The sequence below is a fragment of the Phacochoerus africanus genome, chromosome 14 (genome assembly GCF_016906955.1).
Source record: "Phacochoerus africanus isolate WHEZ1 chromosome 14, ROS_Pafr_v1, whole genome shotgun sequence".
Lineage (NCBI taxonomy): Eukaryota > Metazoa > Chordata > Mammalia > Artiodactyla > Suidae > Phacochoerus > Phacochoerus africanus.
Window position 1 is genome coordinate 6025289 of NC_062557.1, and position 22492 is coordinate 6047780.

The 22492-nt window shown below is 55.1% G+C and overlaps 3 protein-coding genes across 12 annotated transcripts in view; 2 read left to right on the forward strand and 1 right to left on the reverse strand.

The window, feature by feature from the left end:
• Window positions 1-727: 727 nt before the first annotated feature.
• MIF4GD (MIF4G domain containing) lies at window positions 728-5559 on the forward strand. 3 transcript variants are annotated; one of them, XM_047757629.1, is made up of 6 exons: window positions 728-862; window positions 2070-2201; window positions 3344-3453; window positions 3656-3811; window positions 3913-4005; window positions 4810-5188. In XM_047757629.1, exons 2-6 carry the CDS (start codon window positions 2114-2116, stop codon window positions 5035-5037), a joined length of 675 nt encoding a protein of 224 aa, XP_047613585.1. In that variant the 5' UTR covers window positions 728-862; window positions 2070-2113; the 3' UTR covers window positions 5038-5188. The 3 variants fall into 3 exon arrangements, with proteins under 3 accessions (XP_047613585.1, XP_047613584.1, XP_047613586.1); XM_047757628.1 differs by lacking the exon at window positions 728-862 and adding an exon at window positions 1033-1173 and having other exon boundaries at window positions 4810-5559; XM_047757630.1 differs by lacking the exon at window positions 728-862 and adding an exon at window positions 1100-1277.
• Window positions 5560-5730: 171 nt separating this feature from the next.
• On the reverse strand, window positions 5731-8780 carry MRPS7 (mitochondrial ribosomal protein S7). Its single transcript, XM_047757627.1, has 5 exons — window positions 8651-8780; window positions 7938-8129; window positions 7759-7822; window positions 7220-7387; window positions 5731-6099 (listed from the first exon to the last, which is right to left on the reverse strand). The coding sequence occupies exons 1-5, from the start codon at window positions 8731-8733 to the stop codon at window positions 5878-5880; spliced, it is 729 nt and encodes a 242-aa protein (XP_047613583.1). The 5' UTR covers window positions 8734-8780; the 3' UTR covers window positions 5731-5877.
• Window positions 8781-8902: 122 nt separating this feature from the next.
• GGA3 (golgi associated, gamma adaptin ear containing, ARF binding protein 3) overlaps window positions 8903-22492 on the forward strand; it is a 30902-nt gene continuing 17312 nt past the window's right edge. For 7 of the 8 annotated variants that reach the window (XR_007131769.1, XR_007131770.1, XR_007131771.1 and 4 more), the window contains exons 1-12: window positions 8903-9085; window positions 16357-16441; window positions 16568-16643; window positions 18860-18958; window positions 19555-19678; window positions 19869-19972; window positions 20075-20155; window positions 20450-20587; window positions 21368-21449; window positions 21549-21665; window positions 21898-22128; window positions 22376-22446. Coding sequence is in view for 4 of the 8 variants with exons in the window: in XM_047757605.1 (XP_047613561.1) it covers window positions 9046-9085; window positions 16357-16441; window positions 16568-16643; window positions 18860-18958; window positions 19555-19678; window positions 19869-19972; window positions 20075-20155; window positions 20450-20587; window positions 21368-21449; window positions 21549-21665; window positions 21898-22128; window positions 22376-22446 (1248 nt within the window). In the remaining 4 variants the exon portion in view is untranslated. Of the gene's footprint in view, window positions 9086-9442; window positions 9579-16356; window positions 16442-16567; window positions 16644-18859; window positions 18959-19554; window positions 19679-19868; window positions 19973-20074; window positions 20156-20449; window positions 20588-21367; window positions 21450-21548; window positions 21666-21897; window positions 22129-22375; window positions 22447-22492 lie in introns of those variants that run through there. The other variant, XM_047757606.1, reaches the window with a different exon arrangement.

The window sequence follows — 22492 nt, forward strand, 5'->3', positions numbered from 1 at the left end:
AGAATCCTGAAGCTGCCCTGCTCTTGGCAGCTGTGGCTGGGGGGCCCCCACACCCACAGGGGTTTTGGCAGTCAAGGCTTGGGGCTACAGGGAGGCAGCTGCCTGAATGTATTTTTTATGAAATTCCATTGAAGTAAACTTGATTCTGAGATTCTGCTGAGACTGTTTTCCTTGTTCATTTTCTGCTGACCAGCTTGACAGGAGAGAGCTTTGGATACAGAAAACCGCCATGGCCACTTCTTGTCTAATCGATGGGACAAGGCAGTTCTTCGCCAGCCTCTTCTGTGTGCCCTCCTGCAACCCAGGGCTGACCTCAGGGGTGGCCCTGTCTGGACTGCTGCGCCCCGCGCCTCTCCCCAGCCCCAACCAAGACAGACTGAGCCAGGGGGCTTGCGCAATCTCAGGGTCACTCCTAACACCTCCCCTCTGCAAGCTGGCACCTGGGACCCTTTCTCTTGGGTTAGCCCATTGATTTTCAACTAGTTTTACCAGTAAATAGCGTGTGTATTTGGAGTAGGAGAGGGGCTTAATTGGACTCGATCTGGCCCTTACCACCTTCCCGCTCTCACCTTGAGAGGTGGGGTGGGGGTAAAAGAGCTACCACCTGCGAAGTCCTTCCCCTCCAGCCATCCTCTCGGCCCTCCCACCCCCTCGGCTGAAGGCCACGCCCCCCCGCAGGCTCCTCCCACACCGCGCGGCCAGGCGAGTCTCCTGACCCCGTTTTAACCTGAGCCCTGGTGTGGGGGCGGGGCGAAGGGGGGGTGCCAGCGCTCAAGACCAAGGGCTTCATGCCGGCCGCGGAGCACGTCGGGCCCAGCGCCGAGCAGCCGTTGTGGTCCCGGACAGGCCGTGGGAGAACCAGGTGAGGAGAGGATAGCGGCGGTGGGAGCAGGGTCACCGGCGTCCTGCCTGGCTCCAAGCTCCGAACTTCCGGGCGTGCCCGGTGGCGCGGCGAGGGCAGCGTCGTCGGGGCTCCGGCAGGTGGCGTCGGCGAGGCGGCCGGGCCAGGCCCCGCCCCCCTGCCCTGGGCCCCGCCCCGCCCCCTGCACTAGGAAGTGACCTAAGCGGCAGCAAGGCGCGGCCGGCCTCGCCAGCAGCGCCGCGGGCGCGGGCCGCGCGCACCATGCCAGCCGGACGGCCTCTGGGCACGCGGGCGCGGCGCCGGCGTGGCAGGTGGGTCCTGGCGCTCCCACCATCTCTCCACCCCACGGGACACCGGACGGTGGGCTGCGCTGAGCCGCCGGGAAGGGCGTTCCGAGCTTAGGGAAGATGCCCAGGTCTGGAGAACCCTAAGGCTATCTCCGAGTCCGGAAAGGGGGGACCACTCCTGGAAGATACGTAATCCCGCTCCCCTCCTTAAGAGAAAGGATCTAGAATGAAACTGAGGAACTGGGAATCCTGGGTGGGCCAGGCTGAGTCTCTACCACTCAGGAGGCCAGTTTAACCAGTCCATCCTGGGGAGAAGCTGGCCAGGAAAGGGGGCGTCAGGGCGGCAGAGACGCTTCTGCGCCCAGCCCTCTGCCAGCCTTATCCCGTGGGTTGGAGGGGTGGGCCCTCTGGACCGAGGACTTTGACTAAGGTTGAGTTGGGGAGAGGGGCTTGGAACTCTGCAGGGACAGAGCTGTCCACAGCGTGGAGCCTGTAGCCATCTCACTCGCTGAGAATCATGCTGGACCAGCAGCTTCCAGACCGGCTTATATAGGCAGGAAAAGTGTCCAATTATCCACCTCTTCATCCCCCCAGCCCATCACACCCCACACCACCCCAGCCTTGGTGTCAGCTGAGAATAATCCTGCCTCCTGTTGGGGCTGGAGAGTAGAGGCATTCACCCTTGTCTCTTTCCTCTTGTGTAATCCCAGAAGCTGCAGGGCTTCTTTAACTGAGCAGCAGGTGCCTGGCCAGCCTCACCACCAGAAGCCAAGCTTTGTGGGCACCTAACCAATGCCAAAGACTGCCCAGGAGCACCTGTCCCAAGCACTGGCCAGTTCTGCCCAGGGCACGTAGGGCTGGGAACCCTGGCGCCACACTCCACACCCAAGGCCTCTCCCTTCGCTGCTCCTCCTCCCCAGGTGCTGTCACTCATCCCACCCCAGTAAAGAGCACCTGAGGCTGGATGGTCATGGGGGAGCCCGGTAGAGAGGAGTACAGAATCCAGTCTTTTGATGCAGAGAGCCAGCAGCTGCTGAAGACAGCACTCAAAGGTGAGCGCGGGGAGCCTCCCGAGCCTGGGTCCAGAGCTACACAGAAGGGCCCAGGGGGACAGGACCGGAGGACTGAGCCGTAACGCCCAGGCCTCTCCCTTCAGTTTCTGAGAATGGGAGTCAGCAACATAATTCTGGAACTGGAAGACAAGCCCATGTAGGCCAGTATTTGGGAGTATGAATCATAGAGTCACCCTTCCAATCATAAAGCGTTTTTTTTTTGTCTTTTTTTGCTGTTTCTTGGGCCACTCCTGTGGCATATTGAGTTTCCCAGGCTAGGGGTCTAATTGGAGCTGTAGCCACCAGCCTACACCAGAGCCACAGCAACGTGGGATCCGAGGCGTGTCTGCGACCTACACCACAGCGCACGGCAACGCCGGATCCTTTAACTCACTGAGCAAGGCCAGGGACTGAACCTGCAACCTTATGGTTCCTAGTTGGATTCGTTAACCACTGCGCCACGACGGGAACTCCATAAAGCGTTTTTTAAAAGGTTACGTACGCAGGACAGGAGGGCGAGGCACAGAGGACACGGTTCCTGCCCTTCAAGCCCTTACACAGGACCTGGTTTCTGTGTTGCTGCAACCAGCTCTCTTCTGTGTGCAGCACCGCCTGACCTGGGACAGAGGATGGAGTGTTCTGCTTGGCAGAGGAGGAAAGTAATGGTCCTGGACCTGTGCCTTCTGCAGCACTCAGGACAGAAGTTTGACTCAGCTAACGATTAGCGATGCCTATCACATGCCAAGCTAAGCCTGTGGGGAGGCCCCGCCTGGCCCGCTCTTGTCAGGGGCTCGTGTGTGCATTGTGAGAACACTTCCTTTGGTGGACGGCTGTCAAAGACATTGTTATTCAGGGTTCCGTCCTCACCCTTGTGCCAGGAAAAGATGTGTCCTAAAAACCCAGCATCCTCCATTCCCTAATAGCGGCGTAACCCTCCCTGTTTCCGCTGATTGGGCCACCCTAGGAGGCTCATGGCCAGAGCTGCTCCTGCGTGCAGTTTCCTTTCTGTTCTCTGGTCTCTTTAAACGGAAGGGTGTCACGGGAGTGCTCGCTCTTCTGCGAACATCCCGAGCCTTTAGAAGCAGGTGGAGGCAAATGTGATAATTAAGCACCCCGAGATTCCCCACCTGTCTTTACCCTAGATCCAGGTGCCGTGGACTTGGAGAAGGTGGCCAATGTGATTGTGGACCATTCTCTGCAGGACTGTGTGTTCAGCAAGGAAGCAGGACGCATGTGCTACGCCATCATTCAGGTTGGGTGGGGTTGGTACAGCAGAGGGGAGACGCTTGGAGGAAGGTGCTTCAGAGGTGGGCAGAGGCCTGGCTAGCCAGGCAGCAATGCACAGGGCTGGCCTCAGAGGCACGAGAGGACAGCAGGGGCCTCAGCTTCGGAAGCTTGGGTGGAATTGTGACAGCACTGTCACGCCCCTTCACCAGCCTTTCTCCCGCTCACAGGCGGAGAGCAAGCAAGCCGGCCAGAGTGTCTTCCGCCGCGGACTCCTCAACCGGCTGCAGCAGGAGTACCAGGCTCGGGAGCAGCTTCGAGCACGATCCCTGCAAGGCTGGGTCTGCTACGTCACCTTTATCTGCAACATCTTTGACTACCTGAGGGTGAGGGCCCCCCCACCCCCACCAGCCACATCCCGTGCGACAGAGATGGCCTGTCTCCTGTGCCACCAAGCCAGTGCTGTGGCGCTCATTCTCCCCCGCAGGTGAACAACATGCCCATGATGGCCCTGGTGAACCCGGTCTACGACTGCCTCTTCCGGCTGGCCCAGCCTGACAGTCTGAGCAAGGAGGAGGAGGTGGGTGGCCTGGGCATGGAAGGCTGTGGAGGTAGTCTTTGGCGCAGCTCAGAATGCCAGCTCACTGTCCCTGGAGACTTTCGAGGGCATCACTTGCTGGGGGCATTTAAGGCCTGTCACAGTTACAGGGGAAGTTGCTAGGTCTGGAATCCATCCAGAGCAGAGAACAGCCAAAGCCTCCTGGCTCAGAGGCTGCCTTCCCAGTAGGAAGGCCAACCTATGATAGGAATGGTGAGCATCAGCCAGCTGTGGGTACAGGTGGCCCAGAAACCAGATAGGGGGAGGGGTGGGGAGTAGGATTAAGAAGCAGTTTGGAGGAGTTCCCATCATGGCACAGTGGAAATGAATCCAGCTAGGACCCATGAGGTTGCTCAGTGGGTTAAGGATCTGGCATTGCCCAGAGCTATGGTGTAGGTTGCAGATGGGGCTCGGACCCCGTGTTGCTGTGGCTGTGGTGTAGGCTGGTGGCTACAGCTCCAATTAGACCCCTAGCCGGGAACCTCTGTGTGCTGAGAGTGCAGCCCTAAGACAAAAGACAAAAAAAAAAAAAAAAAAAAGCAGCAGTTTGAAGACAGGGCCAGAGTCCAGTCCAGCCTAGCCCACTGAGAGACCTCAGGCAAATCTCTCAACTTGCTCCTTTCACGCAAGCAGTGGCCAGGGCCCACTGGGTGCTGTGAGGATGAAGTGGGGAAGCGTGTGTACAGGCCCAACCCTGGTGCCTGGCACACAGCACATGCTCAGTAAATGGCTGCTCTGTGTGACAGGCTGGCTCTGCCCGGGGTCACCTCCCGCTGCCCCCTGCAGGTGGACTGCCTGGTGCTGCAGCTGCATCGCGTCGGGGAGCAGCTGGAGAAGATGAACAGGCAGCGTATGGATGAGCTCTTTGTCCTGATCCGGGATGGCTTCCTGCTCCCAACGGGCCTCAGCTCCCTGGCCCAGCTGCTGCTGCTGGAGACCATCGAGTTCCGGGCGGCCGGCTGGAAGACGACCCCAGCTGCCCACAAGTACTACTACAGCGAGCTATCGGACTAGGGCCCCAGACCAGGCTTCCTCCCCAGCAGCGCTGGCCTTTCTCCTACCCACTCCCCAACCTGGCAGTGGGGTCCTTGTCTCACCTTCCAGACTTTCAAAAGCACTCGTTTCCCACTCACACGGCGGTGCGGCCCTGAGCACCTTCCTTCCCTGACCCCAGGATGGGAAGACCCTACACACCTGCCCCAGTTCCATCAGCCTTTCTCTCATCCCCTTCAACCTGGACCAGGCAGAGAAGGGCAACTCCTGACAAGCACTGCACTAACCATCACTGCAGCAGCTAGCTTGGTGCCTCAGTTCCCCATCTGGAAAATGGGGAGCCATCGCCATGGGTGGGGTGCTTTGGGGTATCAAAGAGAGAAGCAGAGCACAAGTCACACTGCTTTTTATACATTTTGTACAAGGATCACTTTGGAGCCAAGCACCCTTCCTGCCGCTGGTTTTAATGAAGGGCACTACCACATCGCAAGCCACACCACTTCAGGATGAGAATTTTCTAATAAACATTTTCTGATACTAAAACTGCTTCCTTTCGTATCGCCCAAAGTTCTGCCCCAAGCTGAGAGAAGAGAAGGCTGGACAAGCCTGTGTCTTGGAAATCCAAGTTGCTATGTCTCCTCTTTGCAAGGAGATGGGGCAGGGAGAGCGAGTTCTAGCCCCCAAAGAAAGGACTCACAGCAATCAACACGCTGCTCCATCGTTCTCATGAGGCCTGCCGGCCCTTTAAAGGGAACTAGACTCTTAAACCCCAGGTGTTTCTCAGCATGGCAGGGGCTCCCATCGGTTCCCACTGGTTCCTGCAGCAGAGAGCGCCAGGCCTCGCCAGCCCCCGGCTGCCCTCTACCACCAGCGGTAGTGGGCCAGCGCGCGGTTGGCCTCGGCCATCTTGTGCATGTCATGCTTCCTCTTGATCACAGGGCCCTGGTTGTGAAAAGCCTCCAGCAGCTCCTGCGACAGCTTCTCCGGCATCAGCACCCGCCGATGCTTCTTCTCCCTGCACTCAGTGATCATCCACTTCATGGCCAGGAAGCGGCGACGCCGATCAGCTAGCGGCACAGGGACCTGGGAAGGCGGGCCGTGGGCAGGTCAGTCGATGAACTTGCCTGGACTGCAGACTCCTCCCCACCTTGAGCTCTAAGAAGCAGCTGCAGGGGCCCCTCTGGGCCAGCCCTGGCAAGGCTCCAGGAGAGGGGCCTGGCTTTTCCTCTGGGAGCTTCCCTCACCCCTGGCTGAGCTCAGTGCAGACATCATAGGCAGTCAATGAGCAAACACTTCTCGAGCACTGGCCTTTTTTTCTTTTTCCTTTTTCTATTTTTTTTTTGCATCTTAGGGCCGAACTTGTGGCATATGGAGGTTCCCAGGCTAGGGGTCTAATTGGAGCTACAGCTGTCACCCTTTGCCATAGCCACAGCAATGCCAGATCCAAGTTGAGTCTGCAACCTACACCATAGCTCATGGCAACGCCGGATCCTTAACCCACTGATGGAGGCCAGGGATCCAATCTGCAACCTCATGGTTCCTAGTCGGATTAGTTTCTGCTGTGCCACAACGGGAACTCCAAGCACTGGCCTCTTTAACCTCTAAAGAGAGCTCAGCCAAACTGATACAGGCACCTCTGGGAAAAGCCCTGTCAGCTAGGGTGACAGCCAACTCAGATCATGGGTAGTCTCCTGTCCAAGAATCATTTGCCAGCCCCCCACTATGTGCCAGGCACCATGCTAGACCCTAGGGACGCAGATATCAAGGAGAAAGTCTACCCCCATGAAGTTTATGTTGAAAAAGGAAAGACTAGAACATCTACCTACAACAATGACGATGAAATACAATTAAGTGCTACAGTGGGAGCACCTGGTTCAGTTCAACAAATGGTGATGAAGCATCAGTCAAGTGCTATGCTAGACACTGGTGTATAAAGATGAGGTCTAAATACAGTCCCTCACCACGGGAAGCTTAAAGTTTAGAACACAGAATACTGGACAGAAAGGGGGGTGGGAGGTCATTTGGATACATTTTTTGCCCTCTTCCATCTTCTGTCTGTAATCTTTACAGTATGGGACCCAGATGAGCAGATGCTGACACTTCCTGGTCCCTAGAAAGCTATCAATCTTGGCCCTACCCTAGGCCCTCCCACCCCCACCTCGTTTCACAGGAGCAGCCCTGCCTTCCCGTCCTGACCACTCACCTGGTAGAAATGGCCACCCTTGAGGATGGGTACCAGCCCGATCACAGGCTCACAGTTTTTCAGGGCCTGGTGGAAGATGGTATAAGGGTTGCGTTCGATGGTTGCTTGTTCCTCAGCAGAGGCAGCATGGTACTTGGCAAACTGCTTTCTCTTCACAGCTTCCAGCGTCTGCAATGAGACCACGGAAGAGGCTGCCCCGGGCTCCCTAAAGGGTCTTCCCAGCTGAGCTAGGATCTTGCCCTTTACTCCCGTCACACTGTTGTTCTCTAACTGTGCAGCTCCTCCCTCCGCACTGCTGAAACCAGGATCTTCAGTGTCTCCCTCTTCCCTGGACCAGGAAAGAAAGAGTGGGCTAAGATTTGGGATGTGGGGATGAGGAATGGTAGCTGTTGACTCCTGCAGGACTTCATTAAAGCCCCACTCCCACACATGCATACAGGAAAGTTAATTTCAACGACAGCTACAGAATCCACTTTTTTTCATGCTAAAACGAAAGAGCCAAGTACAAAGCTACGGGGAAAAGCAGAGGGACTGTTTACCTGTGTCATGAGGGATCTGGCCAGTACTTTGTTTCCTCCTTTCATCATCATGTTGGTGAATTTACTTCAAGGAGAAAAGCAACATGTTTAGCCTCTCAAGGCCGTGTCAGGGAATCCTTACTATAGACCCTCCCTGGTAGAGTCCCGGTCCTTGGAAAAAAACTTTGTTTCCTTCTAACCTGATCACCGGGTCTTCAAACACAGAACTTGTTTTGGTCGCGGGGGCGGCTTTGATAAGTTGCGTCTTCCTGAGATCCCGCTCATACTTCTCCTCCTCCGTCTGCTCCGCCAACGGCTTGCGGTAATATTCCTTGTCAATCTGGGGATCCTTGTATTCAGGACCATAGCGGCTCCACCTCACCTGGGTTAGCCTGGAGGCGGGGAAGAGGAAGAGGAAGAGGAGGGCAATAGCTGACTCCACAAGTGAAATAGCTTGACTTAACAATAGGCAAGGGTGCCAATCCGCCGACGAGTGAGAGCGGCGCGGAGACCGCTAGCCAAAGGTGAACCCCGATAATTCTGGTTCCCGTCCCAAGCAGGAGGAGAACTTTCCCCCAAACAGGCCAGGAAGTGCCAACGGTAAGGACAGGCCTGAAACTCGGGATAGGCGCCCCGCCTATGCATCTCTCCCCCTACCTTCCAACAAAGAAAACCCCAGCTCTGCGTTCTTTAGCAGGATCGCACTTTCGGCGCTAAGTTAGAACCCCTCGAGCGGGCGGGAAGTCACTATGTCTTCAGACTGACCCAAAGTCGCCCTGCTGGTTAAAGAGCCATGGAGCCGGACATCCCAGCCCCCTGGTTCCCGCGCGGCCTGTCTACGTCCCCTCTTCCTTTCCAGCAGATCTCTCCGTGAAGACCCAAACGGCCTCCCAGCTACAGGCTGCCCTCTCACCCTGGAAACCGGAGGACGGCAATCCGCACGCCCAAGGCCGAGGGCGACCACCCTCGCGCAGCCTTCACCGCGGGGGCAGCCATCTTGGCTGGCCACGAGGACCCCACAGAGACTGCCCTCGGTGCGCCTGAGCTGGTGACAGAAGTCCGGGAAAGGCGGCACAGGCTCCTAAACCTGGGCTTCACCCTATGGGGGCCTTAAGAGTCTCTCACACCGGGGTCTAACGTGAAGAGTCAAAAGGAAGCATTCGCGCTCCCATCATTCGCCGCAGCCTGGCGCAACCCTCGGTGGCGGCGCTCTCTCTTCTCAGGGCCCTATGCAGGCCCCGCCCCGGCTCAGCTCTTGCAGGTTCTCGCGAGGTTTGAGGCCGCGGGGCCGGCCCGGGCGGCTGCAATATGGCGGAGGCGGAAGGGGAGAGCCTGGAGTCCTGGCTGAGTGAGTAGCCCCGGTCGCTTGTGCCTGCCCTCAAGCCGCCGAGCCGCCCCTCTCCACACCCTTCTGCCCCTTCCCCGGGCCCCGCGGTGGCGCTGCATGGCAGCTGCGGCAGGCATCGCCCGCTCTGGGAGCGTCTCGCGATCACGCCCCTTCCCCGTCAGGGCGCCCGGGCTCCTGCACCCTGTGCTGCGGCGCCTGCTCCCGCTTCCGCGCGCCGCGGCGTGAGCTCGGGTCCGGTCCGGGCCTCCTGGGTTTCGAGAAAGCTACAGCCAAGTGCTTCGGGCTGATAGTCATCCGGCGCTTTGGGGCAGCTGTGGTGGGGACGCGCGTGGCTTTTGACTCTAGGAACCCCTGCGCCTTCCTGACCAAGGGAAAAGCTCCGGATTTGGGCTGAAGCTTCGGAAGCGGCGGTGCCGATGAGCAAGCATAGCTTCAGAATTGTGAACCTGTATTCGAGGAGAAGTGACCTCCTCGCGCAGGCTGAATGTTTGAAGTGAGAATCTAAAGTGAGAGAGAGAACAGGGCTTTACCTTTTTCCTGCAGTGACCAAAATATGGTGAAAGCTGTGTTCCCCACCCCCGCCCTGCATATCTTAAGGAGTCCTTCGTTGATAACCTATACTGAGCAAACCTGAGAGGCGCTGCCTGATGCTGTAATTATAGCGGCCTATTGCTATGATTACTAATGTATATTGCTGTTAAAGAAATAACGGTTTAACCCTACCAGGTAGTATTTGGCTCAAGGGTTAATATTATTTTATCTGTGGTTTAGAGGAGGCACCTGGAGGTCTCTTTCAGTGAAGACAAATTGAACAGGGTGATAAGGCAGCAGGCAAGATGCTTAGACAGTGCCTTGTGCGGAGATCTGTTATTTACTAGAGCCTCCGGGCTCTTGGAGGTGATGACTCTTTCCTCCAGTTGCCTGACTTTTCTTTTTTTCTTTTTGGCCGACCCGCGGCATATGGGGATCCCAGGCCAGGGATCAGATATGAGCCACAGCCAAGAGCCACAGCTGCGGCAACACCGGTTCCTTAACCCACTGTGCTGGGGATCCAACCGGTGTCCCACCGCTCCCAAGACACCACTGATGCCGTTGTGCCAAAGCGGGAGCTCCTTGCCTGCCTTTACTTAATAAGAAACCCTGTTCAGGTGATTGAACTTAGGTTACATTAGCGAAATCTGCAGTTGCAGGGAGGTCACAAAGTCTTCTGTATATATGGAACTGTTCTCCAAGGAGCTAAGAGTGCTCCAAAGACGTTCATTTAATTCATTTGTCAAGTATCCTAGCAAGCAGGTACTATCACAGTGTCACAAAAAGAGCACACCCTGACTCTAGTCAATTCACTTGCCCAGAGCCACCCAACCAGATAATAAGCACATTGGAATTGGTTCCATTCACAGATATTAATGAGGACATTGGAGTAATTTAAATGACCTGAGCTGAGTTTCATAGGCTAGGTTTAGAGTTATAGTTTGAAAGAAGAGACATATATCTGTTTCTGAGGAAGAGTAGAAATGATGAGGGGGTAGGGGGAGGGTATCTGTAGAGCTGAGACTGGCTTTTGACCCTTTCCTCATTCTTAGAGTGATATTTGGGGTAGTGTTAAGAGAATTCCATTCTTACTCTCTGTCCACCTTCACAGTTCTAAAGTGTACCAATCGAATAGATCATTGCTTGGAGTGCAGCACCATCTTTTTTTTTTTTTTGCTTGTAAAAAACATTTCTTAAAATCCACAGTTGTTTATTTTCTTCTCGCCATTCCACAAGCATCCATCCAGCTACCTGTCAACTGATTAAGTTGCGTTGACTGCTGCTAATAAATGCCTTTGAAATCTTCAAGATAACAGAACATCTGCCTTTTCTTAAGGCATGTTCCATGCCTTGTAGCCAGCCCCTCTCTTCACACCTTTATAAAAACGGTCCCCAAAATCTGCACCCCAAGCAAGCCATCCATAGATAATACCAGGAACCTACAAGGGAAATCATGCTTTCATTAAAAGGTCAATCTAGGAGTTCCTGCCGTGGTGCAGTGGTCAACGAATCCAACTAGGAACCATGAGGTTGCAGGTTCGATCCCTGGCCTTGCTCAGTGGGTTAAGGATCCGGCGTTGCCATGAGCTGTGGTGTAGGCCGGTGGCTACAGCTCCGATTCAACCCCTAGCCTGGGAACCTCCATATGCCACGGGAGCAGCCCTAGAAAAGACCAAAAAAAAAAAAAAGTCAATGTAATCTTTAAATTCTCATTTCTTTTTGTCGCAGGGTTCCTCAGTGTTAGATTTGTCTACATGCTCGTGCTTAGTCTATGTCCTTGTCACTCCCTGTTTTGCCAGAATTATTGCAGAAACCTCTGCTGGGCCCAGTGTCTCGGGGTGCCCCTCCTCCCCTTCCCAGTCCCTTCTGCATTCTCCTCCCAGAAAAGCACTTCTGTTTAGTCAAGTCATTCCAGGGCTGCTCCCCCGCAGCTGCCTCCTGATGTGGTGGGGGTCTTTTATTTTTATTTTTTTGGTCTTTTTAGGGCCCCACCCGCAGCATATGGGCCAGGGATCAAACCCGCAACCCCATGGTTCCTAGTCGGAGTCGTTAACCACTGAGCCAGGACAGGAACTCCTCCTGATGTTCTTCTTTGCTTTGGTTGGTTGGATGTTCTTGTCTCCCCAAGGCTAATTCCTCTCCTTATCTGAAAGTCCTGTTTCTCCTTTGCTCCACTAAATGCTTTAAACCCCACCCTCCTTCCCCACAAACCATCTCTTGATGACTTCAGCCTTTTCTAAAGTTCGGTCATTACCACAGTTAGTGTTTAATGAATACCTGCTATGTGAGGTGTTATGAAAATTTAGAAGTTCAGATGGTCTGTGCCTTCAGTTTGGTAAAGGTGATGCTGGAGTGAATAAAGCCTTTTTTTTGGCCCTGCCTGTGGCATGTCAGGGATTGAACCCATACCACAGCAGTGATAACAGTGGATCCTCAACCTGCCGGGCCATCAGGGAACTCCTAAAACATTTTTAAGTGAAAAGACAGTGGCAAGGGCCATAAATGCTAAAATGCAGATCGTTTCTTTGGGAAATTAGAGATAAGTGGAGTGAAGGATGATTCTCCCGGTGGGGAGAGAGCATTCATGCAAGGCCTTAAAGACAAGAAAACTGGCTAGGAAAACGCCAGACAGTGATCTGGAGGGAACAAACCATATTTGGGGCACACAGTAACACGTGTTTGGCTGTTTCAAGCAAGGAGTTCCTGTAGGAGCTAATAGGGAAAGCTGGGAGGTTAGAACCAAGTTCTGAACCAGCTTGAATTCCAGCCCAAGAAGTTTAAGTTTCTACAGCCATGAGGCCCAGATCCTACCGTACCTGCTTAAATCCGTGTTAGTGATGGTTGAGATGGGGTTTTGATATAGAATGGATTAGGGCAGAAGTTCTGGAAACAGGTGAGAAGTAAGGAGGTAGGGGCAGGAATAAGAAAGGAAATGACGAGTTCCTGTTGTGGCTTAGCAGAAACAGATCCTACTAGTATCTATGAGGACAAGGGTTTGATCCCTGGCCTCACTCAGGGGTTAAGGATCTGGCATTGCCGTGGCAGTGGTGTAGACTGGCAGCTGCAACTCTGATCACACCCCTAGTCTGGGAACTTCCATATGCTGCAGGTGCAGCCCTAAAAAGCAGAAAAGAAAAGAAAGGAAGCAAGAGTTTTGAAAAGACATTGAGCCTCCTGGTGGCCCAGCAGGTTAAGGATCCAGCATTGTCACTGTGTGGCTCTGGTTAATTCTGTGGCGTGGGTTCGATCCCTGGCCGGGGAACTTGCACATGCTGTGGGCGTGCCCTCCACCCCAAGACACTGTGAAGGAAGGAATCAGGACTCACTAATGGAAATGGTGAGAGGGAAGGAGTCTGATGGGATTCAACCCGGTGCCTGGGGGTGCGGGCAAAAGGAGCTTTTGAGTGGTGGCACCATGTATAGAAACAGGGAAGTCAGGAAGGAGAAGTGATGAGTTTGTATTTAGACCTGTTTCTGCACCAAATTAGCCCTTTAAATCACACCCCATCTTGTTTCTTACTCTGGTTATATCTCATGTGGTTGCGCTGGAAGCACATAACCTCCTCAAGGGTGGGGCGCAGATCTTGGACTTTCCTGTAGTCCCTCCAGGGCCCAGCCTGCCCTGTGCCTCATTCTCTGTGGGTGCTCGCCAGAGACCTGGTGATTGACTAAGTCTCCCTTGGTGCTAGACCCTAGCACTGAAGGTTGACTCTCGGCTCCCTTCTTTTTTTTCTTTTTTTGCTTTTAAGGGTTGCCCCTGCAGCACGTGGATGTTCCCAAGCTAGGGGTCCAATCGGAGCTACAGCTGCTGGCCTACACCATGGCCACAGCAACGCAGGGTCCAAGCTGCATCTTCAACCTACACCGCAGCTCATGGATCCTTAACCCACTGAGCAAGGCCAGGGATCGAACCCACAACCTCATGGATGCTAGTCAGATTTGTTTCTGCTGAGCCACAACAGGAACTCCTTGACGCCTTTTCCATCCATGTCCTTGCCTCTGCTTATTTCTAAGTCATTTGCTACCTAGAACTTGTCGCCTCTGAGCCCTGTTAGGATGGGGTAGCCCAATGCTGCTGTTTTCATCCCTACTCGACCGTCAAGGCTAGTGATGGAATTAAGTTGCAAATGAACAGGAAATCTGGAGGCGAAGACTCAGACTAGAATAAGGCTTTCAACGGCGACCCGAAAATAGAAATCTTGAGTCAGAGTAGAGCCTGGAGGGGTGGTTCTAGAAGGCAGGATCTGCAGGGGAGGCTCCGGTGTCACCTGGGTGCCAGGTGAAGGAGAATGTTGAGTGGGAGAAGCCTGTGTGCATCTGCCGGGGCTTGGCAGTGGGCAGGTGGAGAGGTTGAGTCACCCAGAGTTATCCCCCGAGCTGCTTCCGCATCCTGTGGGAGACTGAGCTGGAGGAGAGTTGGAGGAGAGACCCAGAAGTGGGACCAACCGTGCCTGAAACCAGGGCCTTTTTTTTTTTTTCTCCCCTCTTTCTTTTTTGGCTGCTCTGAGGCATATGGAGTTCCTGGGCCAGGGATCAGATCACAGTTGCAGTGGCAATGCTGGATCCTTTAACCTACTGTGGAGGGCTGAGGATTGAACCCATTTCCCAGTGCCTCAGAGATGTCACTGATGCCGTCGCACCACAGCAGAAACTCTGACCAGGGCCTTTTTTGTTCATGTATAGGTGGAGAGCTCCCTGCAGGTCTGCAGTAAAAAGGTCTATCAAAGAGGAAGGGGAGGTCCTGCTGTGGTGCAACAGGATCAGCAGTGTCTCTGCAGCAGTGGGATGCAGGTTCGGGCCCCAGCACCGCCCCCGGCCCAGTGGGTTAAAGGATCAGTGGGTGTTGCCACAGCTGTAGCATTGGTTGAAACTGCCACTTGGATCTGATCTCTGGAAGTCTATAAGCTGCAGGATGGCTGGAAAAGAAAAACAGAGGGAGCGAGGAAGGAAGCGAGATTCTAGAGATGTTGAACATAAGTGGAAAGTAAGTGGGAGCATTCTTGGAAGCGGAAACGCTGCAGGAATTGTGGCGGGCCCGGGCAGGATACATCGCTAGGTGAATGCCCGTAGCTTAAGTATGTGGCGGGGAGGGGGTGTCCACACTGTACCCTGTATCCGTAAGATGTAAGGTGTTTTGTGAGTCGCCTTCAGCAAAAGTGAATGGGCTTCTTGTCTTACACCACGAGGTCAAATGATAATAGTGACAGGGTGTGGCTCCTCAGACCTTCTTATTTCGTATCCCTCAGCCTCTTGATGTCGTAGGAGAACCTTAAGCCTCTCAAATGATGGGGGTTAGTAGCAAAGCTACGCTAATGCCTGAGCAAATTTCAGACACCAGGTACCTGGTGGGAAAGACTTAGGGTCTCTGGAAGGAGACAGCCCGTGGGTCACCCTGGCAGTAAATAGCCACTCTTGATAGATTTAATCTTCTTTCCCTTCCAGCATATGCTTTTTGTTTTTGTTTTCTTTTCCTGTCTTTTTAGGGTCACACCCGCGGCATATGGAGGTTCCCAGGCTGGGGGTCAAATTGGAGTTGTAGCTGCCGGCCTGCACCACAGCTCGTGGCAACGTCAGATCCGAGCCCCACCTGCAACCTACCCGATAGCTCATGGCAACACTGGGTCCTTAACCCACTGAGCAAGGCCAGGGATTGAACCTGTGTCCTCCTGGATGCTAGTCAGATTCATTTCCCCTTGGGCTACAATAGGAACTCCTAGCATACGCCATTTTGAAGGGGCTGCTAATTATCTTTTCAAGATTGAGGAGTGACATCAGAATTTTCTTGGAACCAGAGCAGAAGTGCTGCAGGTGTTCCCTCTGCCTCTGGGTGGCGTCTGGTGACCTCTTGTGACCCCTGGAGGATGGTGGAGGATGGGAGGGTGGCTGGGAGTCCCTCTTAGGATTTGGTTATGGAGCTAGTGTTTTTAATGTTGGAAGAGAGGGGGGAAAAAAAAGGAAGTTAAGGGAACACGGTCACGAGAAATCAGAATTCAGGAACTTCTGACAACACCCCTTGTTGGGATGGGCTTTTTCCAGGCTCTCACCCTGCTTTTGGCCCTTGTGGAAATCTGCAGGAGGAACCTGGTGTTTGAAAAAGGACATACGCCTTCAGGCTTCCGTTTGTCTTCTGAATCTGAAGCCCTAAATTTAGCAAGCAGCTTGGGAGTACTTTCTGGAAAAGGCAGACTCCAAGATCTAAATCAGAGCCGGGAATACATTTAACCACCCTCAGCTGGGGCCGTCCTCTGTTATAAGTACCGCTTTTGGGGATAACGGAGAAGAGGGGACCCACCCCAAGGACTCGGAGACTTGACATCTAGCTCCAGGAGTTTAAACCCTCAGTGACCCACTGAGGGCTCTTCAACTCCTGTGCTTGTCCTTAATCATGGAAGACCATTGAAACTTGCGGGTGCTGATTATGAAAGCTCAGGCGCTGGTTCTGCGACCCCAGGGACAGACGGCACAATGACTGTTGCTTAGAGAGATTCAATAAATGTTGTTAGCTTACCTTAAAATGAGAGGCTTAGATGTGTGTTCTCTGTCATCTGTGACTTTAAAAATACTAGACAGATAGCGGTGTTTGTGTTAGACCTGCCGTCTGACCGGACTGTTGGGTCTTCTCTACTGGAGAAGACGTTTGGAAACAAACAGCATCAGTGCCTAAAAAATGTGAGGAGAACCTTCCGTGGTGTCCTCTTTGCTCCTTATAATAATTGTCCTCTTCTTTGTTCTGTCCCAAGATAAAGCCACCAATCCTTCCAACCGCCAGGAGGACTGGGAGTACATAATTGGCTTTTGTGATCAAATCAACAAAGAGCTTGAAGGGTGAGTCTCAAAGCGGTTAGGGGGCAGGCGAGGGACAGGTGCCTGGAAGAGTCAAAAGCTGTGGTCAAGGAGGGCTGGCCAGATGGCCGAGGCTCAGTGTCCTGAAAGTGGCCTGCTATTTCCCAGGCCACAGATCGCCGTCCGACTGCTGGCGCATAAGATCCAGTCTCCGCAGGAATGGGAGGCGGTCCAGGCCCTGACGGTAGGTTTTTCATGCTGATGGTGGCCCTTCATGAACCTGCTGGGATCTCTGAGGGGGGTCAGGTCTCTCTCCTAAGCCAGCTGAGTATCCTTGGTGCAAACTAGATATACCTGCACCTTGTTCGCTCAGCTGTTCTACAGATGTGTGTCCCTGTGCCAGGCACTGAGTGTCTCAGACACAGAAGTGTGCGCACAAGATCTAGTGGGAGGCGCCAAGTGGTGGAGGGAGGGAGCCGGGACAGGGCCCTGGGCGGGGCTCGGAAAAGGCTGCTCGGAGAGATGCTGACAGAGCTATCGTGCCAGGTAAGAGCTGGCCAAGGGTAATTCCTTCTGTGGCTAGAAGTAACGTCAGTTACTAGTGAAGGCATCACACCAATGGGCAGATCTTGGCGTTTATTCAGACCGAGAGGATAAAAGACATGGAGCTGGGTGTGGCACTCGGGTGTCTTCAGGCTCTCCTCTAAACCAGGGTTCCCAGCTTTCTCCCCTGCCTTCTGGAAGGGCAGGAAACGGCCATGGTCATGGGACAGGCACTTAGCCTGCGTGCATGCCTCTGCTGTGTCCACCGGACAGTGGAGGCCTTTTTTTTTTTTTTTTTTTTTGGCTTTTCAGGGCCACACCCGAGGCATATGGAGGTTCCCAGACTAGGGGTCTAGTCAGAGCTACAGCGGCCAGCCGACACTACAGCCACAGCAACACCAGATCCAGGCTGTGTCTGCGAGCTACACCACAGTTCACGGCAACGCCAGGTCCTTAACCCACTGAGCGATCAACCAGGGATCGAACCTGCAACCTCATGGTTCCTAGTCAGAGTGGTTTCCGCTGCACCACGACTGTAACTCCCAGTGAAGGTCTTAAAGAGGTGGTTCTTGAGAGTTTTGTCCCCCAGTGTATACTGGGGGATGTCTGGAGACATTTTTGGGTGTCACACATCAGGGGATGCTACTGGCACTTCTAGTGGGTACACACATCAGGGGATGCTACTGGCACTTTCTAGTGGGTAGAGGGCAGGTTGCTGCTTAGCACCCTGTAACACACAGGACATGCTTCTACAACGAGTGACTGGCCCCAAATGTCAGTAGTGGTGTAGTTGAAAATCCCTGCTTTACAAAGATGGAAGCCAGGGAAGGGGGCAGCACCCAGGGGGTGCTCCTGGGCATCAGCTGTGGGCACCGGGGCCACAACAGCAGCACAGGGACGCTGAAGGCAGCCTTATGAGCCCCAGAAGGAAAAGCGATGGGGCAGGGGAGGGAGAATAACATGTCATCTGAAATGGAGAAAATGGAATTTATTTATTTAGCTTTTCAGGGCCACACCTGCAGTATATAGAGGTTCCCAGGTTAGGTGTCGAATCAGAGTTACAGCTGCTGGCCTACACCACAGCCACAGCAACGTGGAATATGGGCCGTGTCTGCAATCTACACCACAGCTCATGGCAATGCCGAATCTTTAACCCACTCTTGAGGTCAGGGATTGAACTCGTGTCCAAATGGATACTAGTCGGATTCGTTCCCGCTGCACCACAATGGGAACTCCAAGAAAACAGAATTGAAACATTCTTTCCCGTCTCCCCAAAACATTGATCAGCTTATGGAAAGAACCCTGGACCCTGAGTCAGAGAAATGTGTCATCTCTGGGCCTTTTTCTCCATCTGTAAAACTGGAGGGCAGAACCTTGCCGGCAGGCACCTGCCAGGACTGATATTCACTGTCCTGGTATCTGGGTCTCGGGGTTTTTCTTACTCTTGTCGAGCATCCCCAGGAGAGGTTTGGTTTTTTGTTTTTTTGTTTTTGCTTTTTAGGGCCGCACCCTCAGCATACGGAGGTTTCCAAGCTAGGGATCAGATCGGATCCATAGCCGCCAGCCTACACCAGAGCCACAGCAACACTGGATCAGGGCTGTGTCTACGACCTGCACCACAGCTCAGGTTAATGCTGGATCCTTAACCCACTGAGTGGGGCCAGGGATCAAACCTGCAACCTCATGGTTCCTAGTCGGGTTCATGTCCGCTGTACCATGACGGGAACTCCGAGGTTTGCAATTTGAGGGAAGCTTTTGTCTGTAGTCCTGCTGCCTGATGTCCCCTGGGGCAGTGCACACAACTTCTGTTTAGTTCTTTACGTGGGTGAGTGTTCAGCGCTGCCTATGTGCGGGGTCTGGCCGGGTGCTGCTCCCAGCCAGACCCGGTTGCTGAGCGCCTCGCCTTCCCGTGTGCAGGTGCTGGAGGCCTGCATGAAGAACTGCGGCAGGAGATTCCATAATGAAGTGGGCAAGTTCCGGTTTTTGAACGAGTTGATCAAAGTCGTCTCTCCAAAGGTCAGTCAGTGGCAGTTTCCTCATTTCTAGGAACTTATTTTGTGTCCCTCCCCCGTCCCATCTTACTGGCTGTCACTGGACCAACCAGCATCTCCACGGACCTGAGACCCCCCTGGGGCCTGTCCTCAGAGCTGCCCGAGGGTCGCAGGATGACCATTTGGGTCACAGGGACCGACCACCTTCTCTGATGGGCTCCCAGCCTCAATGTGACAGGTGACGTGGCAGCAGCTATGCAGGTGTCAGTGGAGGGCCTGGGACCCATCAGCCTCTGGGCTCCCACTGACAGCCATCATTTTTCCTCGGCCTGTCTCATGCGGACACCAGCAGCTGGCTCTGTTGCACACCGGAGTTGCTTACGCTCTAGGCATTCAAGCTAAAGCGCAGTGGTTTCCGCCAGATTGTGCGTGGAACCCAGTGTGGAGGCCCTGCCCCCGGCCCCAACCACGGTGTGGCTCCCCTCCCCCCGCTGCTGTCACACAGCTCCCGCTGCAGGCCTGGGGCCAGTGAGCAGCCATGGCATTGCTGTGAAGAGGGCCTTCCCCTGTCTGCCTCCAGACCGCACTCACCAGGTTTTCTCATTTCTTTTTGCCTCTTAGTACCTGGGGGACCGGGTGTCTGAGAAGGTGAAGACCAAGGTCATTGAGCTGCTCTACAGCTGGACGTTGGCCCTGGCAGAGGAATCAAAGATCAAGGATGCCTACCACATGCTGAAGAGACAGGGCACGTACCTGCCTGGCCTCAGCCTCAGAGCGGCCCCAGAGGCTGCCAAGCCTGGAAGGAACGAGGGGTGTCAGCCTAAGACAGTTGGAGGGGAAGGGGGAGCATGGCCTGCAGGCCCAGAAGTCACAAGGAGGCCCCCTGTGGGTGAGGAAGGGCAGCAGGGTGCCAACGCTGCCCTGTCCCCTTGCAGGCATCGTGCAGTCTGACCCGCTGCTCCCTGTGGACAGGACGCTGATCCCCTCTCCACCGCCTCGTCCTAAAAACCCTGTTTTTGACGACGAGGAGAAATCCAAGGTAAGGTGCACGGGGGATTGTGGGTCCTCGGGTGAGAGCTGGGCTGGCTCCTCCGTGGGAGCTCGCTGCCTGGGCCTTTACCTCCCGTCCCTCCACTCCCAGCTCTTAGCCAAGTTGTTGAAGAGCAAGAACCCAGACGACCTGCAGGAGGCCAACAAGCTCATCAAGTCCATGGTGAAGGAGGTGAGTGGGAAGCCTGGGGGAGGAGGCCCCGTGCCCTGTCCCCGGCCCTCCCCTGGGAGGAGGAGGACGGGAGTTTCTGGGGGAGCAAGAGTAGAGGAGGCTGAGTGCGAGCGAGGGCGGGCTGTCGCTTCGAAGGACAAACTGTCGATTCGGGTCTGAGGCCAGTGGTTCCCAGGGGCCCGTGAGCGTTGACGGGAGCTTCTGGGGCCCCGGCGCCTGCGCTCTGGAAAGGTGGGATTCTGGGGCGCAGCGGGACGAGTCCGGTTGAGCTTTCTCCTTGGTCCTCTGACGCAGGATGAGGCGCGGATCCAGAAAGTGACCAAGCGCCTGCACACTTTGGAGGAGGTCAGCAACAACGTCAAGCTGCTCAGCGAGATGCTGCTTCATTACAGCCAAGAGGATTCCTCAGAGGCAGATAAAGAGCTCATGAAGGTAGGCCCTTCCCGCATCCCTGCCCTGAGAGGCCGCTCCACGCCGGGGCGGGAGGGGTTCCTCCCGTGTTAATCAGCTCGGCGGCCGGGTGGCACGGGGGTGGCCCCTGTTTGACACACGAACCGTAGCTGCTGTGCTCAGCGGGGCAGAGCTGCCTGAAACTCTGCAGATCCACCCCTGCTGCCTGCCTTCTGGCTTGGGGACACTTGGGCGGAGGGCCACGCTCTGCCGATCTCAGTCACGTGGATGCTCTGAATTCTGAGGCCAGAGGGTCACACTTCCTCTCACTCATCCTGGTGGCCTCTCCTGAGCAGGTGTCTTGAGTGACAGTGGTGGAGGCTGGTGGCGGGAAGACGTGTGCTCTGAGCCCAGCTCTGCCAGCACCTGCCCGTGGGTTTTTCTAGGCACAAAGGCCCTACCGGTTGAGCTCCACAAGCCCTGGGAGCTGCAGTTTTTAATGATTTTTTTTTCCCTCTTTTTTTTTGTCTTTTTTGTTGTTGTTGTTGCTATTTCTTGGGCCGCTCCCACGGCATATGGAGGTTCCCAGGCTAGGGGTTGAATCGGAGCTGTAGCCACCGGCCTACGCCAGAGCCCCAGCAACGCGGGATCCGAGCCGCGTCTGCAACCTACACCACAGCTCACGGCAACGCCGGATCGTTAACCCACTGAGCAAGGGCAGGGACTGAACCCGCAACCTCATGGTTCCTAGTCGGATTCGTTAACCAGTGCGCCACGACGGGAACTCCCGAGCTGCAGTTTTTATATCTGGGTCTCTTCTAGGAGCTGTTTGACCGGTGTGAGAACAAAAGGCGGGCGTTGTTCAAACTCGCCAGTGAGACGGAAGACAATGACAATACTTTGGGTGAGTGAGTGGTTGACAACGATGACCTAAGAATTTGGCTCTTTCTGTGGTGGGGGGCATCGTTGGGACCAGGAGTGAGAGGTCTCTTTCCTGATCTAGGGGACATCCTGCAGGCCAGTGACAACCTTTCCCGGGTCATCAACTCTTATAAAACAGTCGTCGAAGGGCAGGTCATCAACGGTGAGGTGGCCACCTCAGCCCTTCCTGATTCTGAAGGTAAAATGCTCCGGTTCCCCACCCCCGACCCCTCCAAACAAGCCCCAGTCCCCACCAGCAGGACGACCAATGTGCCACCCCACAGTGCCTGAGAGGATTCTGAGCCTCTCCAAGCGGTCCTCCAGCTCCCGGAGGCCTGGAGATGCACCCAGGGTCTTCCCTGCCTCTCCCTCCTGTGCAGCCACTCAAGTGGCCCCTAATTACTCCTGTCCCCTCCCATTCGCCCATCCAGGAAACAACCCTTCCACTCACCAGGCCACACTCATCGACCTCGCCGAGTCGGATGCCCCAAGCAGCTCGTCCCCGGCCCCCATCGCCCCCACCAGCATCCCTACCCTCCCGCCACCCCCCCAGGCCTCGGCACCTGGGCGCAGCCACTTGTCCAGCCAGGCTGAGGTCCCCCCGGGGCCCAACAGCACGAGCCCGGCCCTCTGCCTGTTGGATGAGGAGCTGCTCTGCTTAGGTGAGTCCTCTGCGGGGGTCTGTACGGGCTTCTGGCGGGGCGGGGAGCGGGGCAGGCCCCCAGGGCAGGCTGCGCATGACCACAGGTGGAACCAGTATCTTGCTCTCCCTGAAGGTGCCCCTTCAAATAAGGACTGAAGAGCAGGTTGCCTGTGGGTCACCTTCTCCCCACCCCACCCCGTCACCCCCTGCCGTCCCTTTTGTCATGTGACTTCCTCAAGCAGCTGGGGCCTCTTCTCGGTTCTCAGGCCTCACGGACCCCGCCCCCACTGCTCCTCCCAGGGAGTCTGCGGGAAGCAGCCAGTGGCCCCTGTTCCAGGTACGGGCACAGGTGACCCCACAGAACCTTCACTTCCTAGTACCTC

What these genes read in the sequence shown, in the direction of transcription:
- MIF4GD (XM_047757629.1), top strand. Translation starts at nt 2,114, where the DNA reads ATGGTCATGGGGGAGCCCGGTAGAGAGGAGTACAGAATCCAGTCTTTT. An exon ending in GCTGAAGACAGCACTCAAAG is followed by an intron (nt 2,202 to 3,343) that starts GTGAGCGCGGGG and finishes TCTTTACCCTAG; the next exon opens with ATCCAGGTGCCGTGGACTTG. An exon ending in GTCTGAGCAAGGAGGAGGAG is followed by an intron (nt 4,006 to 4,809) that starts GTGGGTGGCCTG and finishes TGCCCCCTGCAG; the next exon opens with GTGGACTGCCTGGTGCTGCA.
- MRPS7 (XM_047757627.1), bottom strand. Translation starts at nt 8,733, where the DNA reads ATGGCTGCCCCCGCGGTGAAGGCTGCGCGAGGGTGGTCGCCCTCGGCC. An exon ending in GCCGTCCTCCGGTTTCCAGG is followed by an intron (nt 8,130 to 8,650) that starts GTGAGAGGGCAG and finishes CCCCGCCTCCAG; the next exon opens with GCTAACCCAGGTGAGGTGGA. An exon ending in AGGGTGGCCATTTCTACCAG is followed by an intron (nt 6,100 to 7,219) that starts GTGAGTGGTCAG and finishes CCGCCTTCCCAG; the next exon opens with GTCCCTGTGCCGCTAGCTGA.